Here is a 12,534-nt window from a genome sequence, read left to right on the forward strand (position 1 = left end):
AATCTTTTTACACTTGACTTTGTATATGGAAATACCGATTTTGTTTAAGTTAAAAAAATGTAAAATGCAATTATCATTCATATTCAATAGTTAAAAGGTATGACTGTAATCACTAGAGTATATGATTAGTAATAAAGCAGTATTACTAGTTTTTGTTTTCTCAGTGATAAGTTACTTGCAGTTTATTAAACATTTTTTTATGTCCAGTTTTCCTTTATCCCTTCAGGGAAAATAAAAAATCAAGACTCACAATTTGTAATTACTTTTAATAAAAACAGATTCTCTCACAAACAAGGCATTTAGCAACTTAAAACTTTAATTTATTAATCTTTTTAAAAGAGCTCAGAGGAACCTGAGATCAACTAGCTCAACCTCCTTATTTTTATAGGATAACATGGGGTACAGAGAAGGAAAGTGATCTGCTTAGGATATTGGTAGCCAGGAGCAGCAGTGGCACAAGGTTGATTTTGGGAAAGAAGCGTTGATTCACAAACAAAAAACCAATAGCTAATGTGCTTTAATTACTACATTAAAAAACAACTTCATTTTTAAAACTTTATTGATTTATCACCTGATTAAAGCATGGGATATTTTAACAGTATTATACATAATATTTTTACATAGAAAACTTTACATAGCATTTCATATTATATAATTCTGCTCATTCTTTCAAAAATGTTTACAACCATTGGATAAGGAATGCTTTTCATTAAATTACCAACATTAAATGCACTTAATTATAGCATGTAGATTAAACCAAAGTAGCTATTTAACTAATTTTAAGTAGGTAAAACATACATTTTTGCACATGAAATATATTTGATGCAATATGCAGAGAAAAAAATTTAAAAATCAGAACATTGAGAAAATAATCTTTGATCAGTATTTTACTTTTTTTTTGATCAAGGATATCTAGCCATAGTCATTCTTTAAATGCTCAACTTTTCTGTTTAAACTTCAAAGTTTCTGATGGAAAAACAGATCCGAATTTAAACAACAGCTATCTTAAAACATCAATGGAAAAAATAGCTATTTAGGACCCAGGTTAAATTGAGAACAAATATCCACTTGCATTATAACAATAAACACTAGAAATGAATGAGGTGGACACTCTTGGGATGAAATTTGTCAGAAAGCAATGTTAGCACTTTTCCAGATCATTTTGGAGGCATCATCAAAAGAAATTTTTAAAAATGTTTAGATTATTTTCATTGTGTGCAAATGTAACCTTTCCCCTAAATGTTTTGACCTTTTTTCACCTCTAGAATATAGAATTCATAGTGCATATTCTTTGGTTATGTTAGAGTGCAAGGACAGGAAAGGGAAGATAAAATAGGACATTTTAGCAGAATTAAAAAAATCTGTCTAGAAATATCCAACTTCCCTTCCTAGGTTTGTCAGCATGATGCCTATGGCTACATATTTTCCCACTGCACAGTGAAGAAAAACAGAAGTGGTAAAGAAAGCTTGGCATTTTAAAGAATATCACTGTCTAGAGACACAATCAACATTGAAGTGCTGTGAAAAAGAAAGCTGTGAGCTCTTCATTTTCCTACTCTACAGTTTTACTGAATAGCAATCTTCACCAAAACCAGACACACAAATATCAATTTCATCAAGTTTTGAACAACAGAGGTTATAAAGTCAACTTGTAATGAAGTAATAATCTAAGGAGAAGGATGACTTTACTCCAGACTCAGGCTGTGTTTAATAGTTTACTTACTACTAGAGGCAAAGTGCTCTCTATGGCACTCTTCCAACCCAGCATACTGGAAACTGCTCTAGATGACTTTACACCAAGCTTATCAGAGGTGCACTGCCAGCAAAACAAAAATGTTATGTTCAAAAAAAGGCTTTTTCTTAAAAGGATCTGAAAAAATAAATTCAAGTTTGAATGTTCAAAGGGATAGCCCTGCCACTGCTGTCAAAGACTTCAGAAAAGAAAAATCTTGTATTATTCATGAGTAGGTTTTAAAAAGTAACAAAGGCATAGCTTACAGAATGATGTCCTGGTTCAGCATCATATGACAACAGCAACAGTACTACATTATAAGCAAAGCCCACCTAACATCAGGAATCCCTGGTTGCTGTGGGGTTGACTGCCCATTTATAACCTGGCTTCCATGGAACTAACCGCCTCCTACGCAAGGTAATTTTGCTTAATATTGTGTTTTTCAAGGAATAAACTGAAGGCAATGGAAGCATGTAAGTAATCTGACTGAAAATTCTTCTGGTTCACATTGGGTAGAAACAATGGCACACGAAAAACACACACATAAGAGTCTCCACACAAAGGGGACAGCCACTATGAAGACCAGACTGTACATGGATAGAGATGCTTGGTTTTCCTGGCTATACTAAGTAGAAACAAGTATCAACAGAAATCAATGACATTATATATGTAAGAACCTACAGCACCAGGGAATGAATCTTTGTACTAAATTTGATGTTGCTAGGTAAAGAAGCAATGACTTCAAACATAAATAGGTTAGAGGCTACCTTTAAAAAAATATTTGAATCATGGTAAAATATATTTATTTATTCCTTTCTACTGAATTCAACTTTCTTATGTGCATTTAATAACTTAAAGGCCTCAAACTCCTATTATTTCTTTGGTAATAAAATTAAACTCTTTTTAGGGGACAGGGAGAAAAAAGCCAATATAGAATTCTGCTGGCCAAAACCTGTTGGTCAAGGCTGTAAAAAACATTAGTGAGAACTTTTATTAACAAAAGCACCAGGAATCTTACTCAAAAAAGAACCCTAAATCCATGGGATCTACAAACTGGTTTCCCAAGATATCAACCTCTAAGGCCCCATAAGTTTATATTAACCAAAACTCAACTTAAAGGATCATTGGGTATAGTTAGAAACAGAAATATTTTAATAATTTTGAGTAATACTTTAAAAACAATTCTCAGTGCTGCTAGATGCAGCTCATGAAAGGGCTCAGATTGCACAGAGTAAGGAATTTATTTTCCTTGCCTATAATGCATTAAGCTTGTGACCTTCCCACTATGCAATATGCCAATTATGAGCTTTCAGTCACATTTCTGCAGGCAGACAACTGTTTTAAAACATTAAAAAATTTGCATTTATAGTTCAGGTATACTGCAGTTTACATTATTGCACTGTAAGCAGTGGGATGAGAATTCTAGAAAGCATTCCTTAATGTGTCAACAGGGGTGATGTAACTGCAATGCTCCATATTATGTCTGTTTTCTGGCTGCTTCCACTGATCTCAGGTAGGCTGTCCTACCATCCCGACACCATTTGCTCACTTCAGTTTAAGCACACTGACTTTAGGCAGGAGAAGTCCTAGTATATGCCTGAGGCCTTTCTCCACCAAAGTCATGACTAACAAGCCCTGCAAAGCTGTTATATTAACAATAGGACACACTCTCAGTTCTATAATAAAGATAAAAATGTCTTGATTTTTATTGTTCAAATATAAATTAACTCTGGCTAAATAGACATCTTCACTATTACTTAATATATTATATTTAAGAGGGAATAGATTGGACAATGAATTCTGGAAATGTTTTTTAACTTTCCATATTATACTCTCACTTCAGTTTAAGCAATTTCTTTAAGATGTTTGCCTTCTCTGATGGCTTAGCTCTAAGGTACTTAATAATACACAGGTAGATAGGAGGCATTCACCATAGTCATTGTTATCACCCAACCTTAAATATAGCATGTTGACACTTTTGATAAAAGCTATTGATGAAATACTTGTAAAAATTCTTGGATGGCAAGAGATAAGCTTCCTTTCCCCCTACTTTCTTCAAACTGGGCTAGTAGCTCATCCAAAACTAACACACACCCAATCTGTTCTACCTTAGTGTGCACTCAAAGAACAAAAAAAAATCCAGCCTAGTTTTTAGGTGGCAGTGAGCCATTACAATATATTTTTATTAACATACTCTCTAAACAGCATAAACCTATACAACTATATTCAGTATTTTCAAAGATAGAAATTCTCTTGATAAATCATTTACAACCAATTATGTGAATTAGATAGAAAATGACAGCATCTTTCATTGACAGATTTGACAGACTCCAATCAGCGAATAGGAATAGAATGACAGGGATGAAACAAACAGACTTCAATCTGACAGCATTAACTCAGTATGCAACAATTTAAATAAAATAGTACCAACTCTTAGTTAAGCTACTTTTATGAGATGCTTTTTGTTGGCCAGAGTAGGATGGTTACTTTTCCAAACCACAGTGTGAAATGCAAAATGCTGCTTCCTTGGTTTTCACAGTAAAGCACCAATGAGCATTTCTCCCCTTGTGAACAGAGTTGTTACCAAAGCTTGGCAGAGGGTCAGCAATGACTAATCTTGCTGGGAGCTACCAGGCTGGTACCTGTGTCCCTGTTAGCTGTAATGGCTCTTTTGGAATCCATATTTTGTACACGGCACCTATACGAAGAAAAAACTTCCGCAGAACAGCTCGAAGCTCAGGGATCAAGTCAAACTGCATAATTTCACACAGATATGGGTAATACATGGAAGCATGTGCTTTAAACTGGAAAGGAAAAAACACTTGTGACTCACACAAAACTAGATGAGGAACTCATCATTTACAGTTACAGATACTATCATTTTCTTTTCCTAGCATTCATTGATAATGTTTTCAGTAAGTATTTGATGATATAATCATTCACTAGAATCTGCATTCAACTTGAGATCTAATTCTTCATAAATATGTCAGACAACTTTATCTTCATGGAGAAACTGCTTTTATTATTGGTATTTTTTTGCAGGCCATTCTAATTTTCTTTTTAAAAAACCCAACAAATTATTTTAAAAGGAATTCAAACATTTCTTGGCCTATAATACTCAAGTATTTCAACAGTTTTAGTGTTGGATTCTAGTGTCCTTTTATAGAATATAAGTTAAAAAAAAATCAAACCAATTTTATAGCTTATATTCTTCCCAAGTCAATGGGTATTGTTTAAGTTGTAATTAAAACCCAACTCCAAATTTTAAATATTCAGGTATGGGGTAAGGTAAGTAAAACACAATGCTCAGACTTAACGACAAAATAAAATACATAGGAATATTTACCTTTTCATCACTTATTTTGAGCGTTTTGGTTAGGAGTAACAATAACAGGCTTGTCCAAGCCTCTCGATGGCTTTCTGAATTCACGGTAATAAAATAACCCAAAGCTTCACTACAAACACTAAGGGGAAAAATCAGAGAGGAAGACACTTATATACAAATTCATTCATTCAATAAACAGTAATCAAATGTTTACTAATATCAGTCAACTGTTCTGTTCTCTCTCAAATACATTTCCTACATTCTGACTTGGTTTGCACATTATTCCCTAAGTTTAGATCCTTTCTTCCTTTGATCCCACCTGCTAATATATCTCCTTTAAGACAGAATTCAAATATCTCCTTTTCGAAAGAAAACTTTTTTTCAGATCTTCCTTATTTTGCACCTATTTCTTAGAACTTTGTCCCCTTCTTACATATATCTCAGAGGTAATTTGAATTACAGACACTGGGATATATGTTATTTTCTCCTCTGGAAGAAGAAACTCCTGGAGTGCAGGACCTATATGTTATCTGTCTCTAAAGACCCTGCATAGTGTACAATACTGATACTCTGTAGTATACTATCGATTGAATGATGGGAATATGAAAATATAAATAAATAAAATAACTATTCTTGCCCTCAGGGAGCCTGAGATCCAGTATGGGACATAAGACATAAAACATAGATAAGTGATATATAAAATAGAATGTGATGATAAATAACTCACATATATGTCGTATTTTAAGGTTTACAAAGCACTTTCCTTACAACTGCCTTGATACATTTTTAGGGCAGGGATTCCCTATTTTGTGGAAGATGAAATAGACACAAAAAAATTATTCCCCACCCCCCAAAGTTACTGTTTTAGAAAGTTTCAGAGATTAGATCTGAACCCCAATCTCACATGGTTAAGTGTTCTGAGAAAAAATGAAGTTATTGCTTGTCTATGGTTACAGGACACTGTTCATTCATGCAACAAGCATTTAATGAGTATTTCCAGTACTATGGTAGCAAAGGAGCATAACACACAATGGCCCCTGGAAAGACAAGATCTCTACATATAAAACAGAGAGGGGAAAACTAACTGCAAGATAACATTTAAATGTACAGTGTACATAGTACACACAACAAATAACCATATAAAACAACTACACAAATTGGAAAAAGAATTATATAGAAAACCCACTTTTCCAGGTGAGTTTATTATCTACAATTTCCCCCACCACTGCTTTTCTTTCTTTAGTCTTACACTTCTTTTGTTTTCTGTCACAGAAAATGCTTTAATACCTTCTTTTTTTAAAAAAATCCTTACCTTCTGTCTTAGAATCAACCCAAAGTATTGGTTCCAAAGGAGAAAAGTAAAGTATAAGCAATTGGGATTAATAACTTGCCCAGGGTCCCACAACTAGGCATTATCTAAGGCTGCATTGAACACCAGACAACCTATCTCCAGGCCTAGCTCTCTTGTCCACTGAGCCACCTAAGCTGCCCCTGGGTTTTAATATCTTCTTAAGAGAGGCTATTAAATTTCCTTCTTTGGAGATTTCTTCAAAATAACCACCTTTCAAGTACATTTTAATATCTGAAGCACAAGTCTGATATTTTAAGATCCTTTTTTAGGCCCTAAGTCTAATAAAAAGGCTTTATAAATAATAAAAAAAATCAAGCAAGACTTGAGAATATTTTAGTATAAAATAATTGTAGAAAAAACACTATACGTGAGTCAAAAGGTCTAGTGATGTCTCACCCCTTACCTTTACCTGTAAGACCTTGAAAAATATACTGAACATCTGAAGCTCAGTTTCCCATTCTGTAAAATGGGGATAATCATGCTTGTTATTGTTACTCTGTTTCACAGGGCTGTTTCAAAAAAATCTCTATAAATTTTAAAATGCTACAAAAACATACATAGGCATTATTATATCAGAAAATGCCACATAATGGTAGACAAAATAATTTCACATCCGTAAAGTCCTTTTTGAAAATTCTTAAGTTTTCAAATTTTTATCCACATTATTTCTTCTTACAACCACCTGGTGAGGCAGGTAGGGCAAGTCCTAACATGGAACTTTCTAAGACCTAGAAGGTATCCTAAGTTTAAAGTCCTCAATCTCCTGAAATGAGATGCTAAAGAGGTCTATGCCAAGGACACAGAATTAGTAGGTTGTGGAACAAACAATTCTAGGCGCAAATTCCCCCCCTCCCCCCCAAGCATGTGATACTATGTCTCTACTTTATAACCCTTTATAACCATTATCATCCCCATTTTACTGATTAGTAAAATGACTCAAAAGTTTAGGGACTAGGCAAGATTAAATGGCAAGCTAATATGTAGCCATATATTGATTATAGAAAGACCAGGGCATTTCCCCCATATTAGACTTTCTTCCAATTTTAATTCCATTTTGTAACATATAATTAATATTAATTACCCAAAAATTTCTTTAATAAATACTTTCCAATTTCCATCCCCATTAGATAAGGGAAGTCTACATTACCTTCATTTTGTTTGGGGGAAAAAACAAAACAAAACAAAATGAAACAAGCCATCATACCTTAAAAGTCGATGCTGTATCTCCTCCCAAGAATCTTTGCGGTTTTCATCAATGTACATTCGGAAGAGAATTCTTAAACAACATGCCAAACTGCTGGTTTCTTGTTTTAAAAGATTGGGCTTAGATTTGCCTTTAAATCCTAAAAGTAATTAACCCAAGATCAATACTTTTGGAATAATTCTTAAAAACAGTTTGGAAGAAACATCAGAAAGTTTGGAAGAAACATCAGAACTTTGGCACAGTAATTTCTTTTGGAAGTGATAAAAATGCTTATACAGGGTATAGCTAGATGGCTCAGTGGATTGAGCGTGAGGCCTAGATAGAAGGTTCCGGGTTCAAATTTGACCACAGACATTTCCTAGCTGTGTGACCCTGGGCAAGTTACTTAATCCCCAATGCTTAGCCCTTACACTTCTGCCTTGGAACTATCTCTGGTGTTCCACCAAGAAACTCTTATGCCAGGGATCTGCTGGAGGAGGCATGTGTAAAAGTCAGATTAGGGCCCCTTTTCTATCTCTGTCTCTCATTTTCTACCTATCCAAGTAATACTAATACATTTTATTAAAATCTAAGAACCAGACTCCTATTTTAATCTAAGAGAACCAATACATAATATTGGTTCTAAGATTGGAAGGTAAGGGTTAAAAAAAAAAAGCCTATACATTTTCCTACATTCATGTTTAAAGCACACTTGAGATAATTCCATTTAGTGCCAAAATAAGAAAAAATGTCTCATAGCATGAGAGGAATCACTTATTTTCTTCTTAAATATAACTCTTTATGATCCTACTGCAGATTTATATTTTAGAGGATTTTTTAGTTTTTATCTGTGATTTCATTGGTATTGGGAATTTTTGCTAATAATACAGATTGGCAGCTCACCATCTTGGAAAGCTGCCCAGAACTCTGAGAGAAGTCACTTGCCCAGGGTCACAGAGTCATTGGGTGCCAGAAGCAGGGCTTGGGCCCGAGTCATCCTGACACTGGCCACTTTCCTGCAATGCCTGGTACACAGTCCTCTATAAGAAAATTAATTTAATGAAGCAACCAAAATGTGTGAATGTTTAGGAAGCTTCATGACAAATTAAAGGGACTAACCAGATGAAACGTACAGCTGAACTATGCAAACTATTGACACCAATATTTTCAGTCATGGTTTACTTTATATGATTAGAAGATGAAAATTTGGGGGAATTTAAAAAATGGGGAAGGGTTTCTGAAAAAAAAGGAAATATGGGAGAAACTTAAATATAAGATACTTTTAAAAGTATCTTTTGATACTTGATAGAAATGAATTTGCTTTGTTAGTAAGAATAGAGAACTGAAAAAAACCAAACCCATAAAATTCAGATACCTCCTGCTATATTCACACAATTTTCTAATTTGTGAGGAGAAAAAACAAAAATTTTCAATTTTTCCTTGGCCCTTCACATATCCTCACATGCAACCCTTTTTCACAGAACAATTTTAAATTGATATTATTTGAATTTGACTTCCATCCTCTAAAGCATTTTTTCAAGTATGAAATCATATTTTTCTGGCTATAGTACAAAATATAAAATACTTTCTCCTTAATACCTTAGGTGACTGCTCAAATTGTCTCATTCTGACTTGGTAAAATTCTATTTGTACTTACCTGCTCTCCAAAGGACTGTTCGCTGTTCATAATTTGAGTTAAAGGCCTTTGAGAATGAATGAGACTCTTGCAAACAGTCTAGTAATTTAAAAAGATGTTGTGAAGACATGTATTTATACATTCCTTGATCCTCTGTGTCTATATGAATATCGGCATCCAGTGTATCTCTCTAGGAAGGAAGAATAGGCAAAATTGAAGGAAATCATAGGCAGGAAGACAATTTAGATCAAGTAGTTTTTGCTTATTAACAAGTAAGGAGGCTATGATGTGATCCTAGAGGGAATATACCTGGCACTATGGAAAGTACTGCCTTTTGGTGGGGAGGAATCTGGATCCTCAGTGACATATCTGCAGTCAACTACTTGTTGTTTAAACACAGTGAAATATAATACCTGGCATTCATATGATACTTAATGGCTTACAGAGTGCTTGAGAATATGTCATTTTATTTGATTTTTCAGAGGTCTCTGACTATTGTATGAATTACTTATATGTTAAAGGCAACAAAACCTGGTTCAAGAAAGCAAAGTGATTTTCTCAACTACACAGTCAGACCATGAATCCAGGTCTTCCGACAATGTTTGTTACATTCTATAGCTGGCCTCCATTTTCCCCTATTTTAAGGCTTCTGGTTGAGAATGTTGCTTAGTAATTTCCTCAGATGGCCCCCATCCTTAATTTTTCATATTAGTTTTCTCTGACTGTACTGCAATCTCATGCCTTAGCTCTGCCTGTTCTTTATAATGCTCTGAGTCTTCCTTTCTTCAAATGCTCAATTCCCACCTGTCCCCTTTCCAAGTCTAATTCAGTACCACTTCCTCTAGGAAGACTTTCTAGTTACACCGACTTTCCCTTCATAACTAATGCAGTCCTCTTTTTGCTCTAATGCACTTAGGGAGGAGGGTGTATTCTAAACACCTGGGTTGGACTCATTCTCCTATTAGAACAAATTCCCTGAAAGCAGGGTTAATTTCTTATGTAAATCTTATAGGCTTTCAATGATAAGCAAAGTACACTGCACCATAGAGAGCTCTACTAAATGTTATATTACCAACAAAATTAGGGGGGATTTGGGTGGACAGGATGCACTGCCCCAAACAGAAGACCTTTACCTGAGCTGCCACCATGTGCTCTGCATCCTCTTTTTTGCTAGTTGCTGGATAGAACACTATGTTGTCAATGGTCTGAATCAATTCCAGCTGAACCACACACTTGATCAGGAGGCTAGCAAACAGCTTCTGGTCTATGTGGACAAAGCAAATTAAAAGCCAAAATAAACCCAGGGAGTTATAGCAGTGATAAAGATGATGAAATGTTAACTAAATCTAGGCACACTACATTGGAAATGACAATGAAAATGCAGATTTAGAAGTTAAATGAATTTCAAAACTGGTGTAAAGGTGACTGGATTCTCACCAAAAGAAGCTAGTCAGCATGGAATCAGAAAAGCTTACTTGTGAAAAAATGAGAAGCCAAGGAAATTAGTAGAAAGTGACTCCTACTCATGGTTTTGATCATCTTATTCATTACATTTAAGGACTCCAAGATTGCCATAAGTACTCCAGTTACAAGTAAGCTGCCTATCACCTAGCTCACACTCATTCAGAAGGCTCTGTGAAGAGCAACCTACTCATAAGCCATCTCATCTGTCAAAGCCTTTCTGATCTTTCCCCAGCCTCTCTTAATCTATTCTCTGCACATGGCACAATCTAATTTACAGAATAACTATCTACTACCTATCATTCCTGAAATGAACTATACAGTATTTAAAAGCCGGAACCCTGTCCGTTGTAATCTCTGATTCTCTACCACTTATGATTTGAACATATGTGTGATTTCAAAAGCTAGGGAAAAATTCTTAAAGAAATAATTCTGATTTTAAAAATTAGCTGTCCTGTGCTTTAAGAAAAATTAAAGGCATATGCCTGGCTCCTATCAAAAGAGGAAAAATCCCTGTCTTCAAAAGATATCCCATCTTGTATCTTCATTTATACTGAAATGTTCTAATACCAGGTCTCTTCTATGGTCCCATTCTTCAAGTTCAAATGAGAAGCTTTCTGTGAAACTGATTCCTCCTTTATCTGATCATAAAATATTGTCTTCCACCTATGCAATGGTTTTATTCTGTTTATATTATATTTATCTCATTTTTCTGCTCAAGAAATCGTATCATTGTATCTTTTCCCCAAGTATTTAGCATATGGTACAAAACACTTAAATACTTTAAAATTAATCAATCCTAAAAGGTCTGAGAATAATTTTTGATGATGATGATGATGACAAAAATATCAAAAAAACTAGTCTTACTTGTATATGGTCTACCTTTCCAGCTGTCATCAGTTGGGTTAGAAATCTGGCTCTGACCTCTCTCAGAGGGATTTTTATCTATACTGCTTAAAGACTGGCGGTCCAGATCGAGATCCTACAAAGTTTTTCAGAAAATAAAGAGTACTTACTAAGTATTTTCTTTAAAAAAAATTTTCCCCAATCACATGTAAAAACAATTTTTAACATTCATTTACAAAATTTTGAGTTCCAAATTTCCTCCTCCTTCTCCCTCTTCCCTGAGAAGATAAGCAATTTAATATAGTTTATAAGCACTTTATTTTTGAAGTAATATTTTATTTACATAATACACAAAGGTCATTTCACAACATTAATTTGGCACAGCTTGCATTTAGTTTTCCCACTAGTTTCAATAATCAACCCTGCTTACTCACTGCAGTGATCTTAAAAGACATTATGTTTGAGAGGTGAAGAGTTTGAATTATTTTTGCTTGTACTAAAATTTCAATGCATTGTATAGCCTAATTTTTCTTTGTGAATAAAAAACATTTAATTGAGACTGTTTAATTCTTCTTTGCCTCTTGTTTTTGGCACTAGTCATTTCTTATGCACTCCCCATCTGCAGCACTGATTCCATTCTAACAAATGAAAACAGTTAAATAATATTTCCCACCTCATCATTGATAGGAAAGGATCAAGATTTGTTCCTCAGAGTTCAGCTTTCTTTCTTTCATTCTTTTAATTTACATTATTATGGTCCTTGTGTATATTATTTTTGTTGAGCTTAATCCACTGTTCATTAATTCCCACAAATCTTCCCATGTTTCTATGTAGACCTCTGATTTGTTATTTCTTACAGCATGATGTTATTCAATAAAACCTATATACTACATTTAGCCAACCCCTCAATCTATGGGCAGGCATCCCCTTGGTTTTGAGATGGAATTTGAACCTAGGTCTTTTATATCCAAATCCTGTACTTTTCCTATTACATTATTCT

The 12,534-nt window shown here is 34.3% G+C and overlaps 1 protein-coding gene across 2 annotated transcripts in view; it reads right to left on the reverse strand.

The window, feature by feature from the left end:
- Positions 1 to 298: 298 nt before the first annotated feature.
- Positions 299 to 12,534, reverse strand: part of ARFGEF2 (ADP ribosylation factor guanine nucleotide exchange factor 2) — a 120,298-nt gene continuing 108,062 nt past the window's right edge. For both annotated transcript variants that reach the window (XM_007475772.3, XM_007475773.3), the window contains exons 34-39: positions 11,556 to 11,670; positions 10,361 to 10,491; positions 9,249 to 9,417; positions 7,613 to 7,751; positions 5,079 to 5,196; positions 299 to 4,536 (exon numbers count right to left, since the gene is read on the reverse strand). In XM_007475772.3, the coding sequence (XP_007475834.1) occupies positions 4,360 to 4,536; positions 5,079 to 5,196; positions 7,613 to 7,751; positions 9,249 to 9,417; positions 10,361 to 10,491; positions 11,556 to 11,670 (849 nt within the window). In that variant the 3' untranslated portion in view covers positions 299 to 4,359. The remainder of the gene's footprint in view (positions 4,537 to 5,078; positions 5,197 to 7,612; positions 7,752 to 9,248; positions 9,418 to 10,360; positions 10,492 to 11,555; positions 11,671 to 12,534) is intronic.

The sequence above is a fragment of the Monodelphis domestica genome, chromosome 1 (assembly GCF_027887165.1).
Source record: "Monodelphis domestica isolate mMonDom1 chromosome 1, mMonDom1.pri, whole genome shotgun sequence".
Lineage (NCBI taxonomy): Eukaryota > Metazoa > Chordata > Mammalia > Didelphimorphia > Didelphidae > Monodelphis > Monodelphis domestica.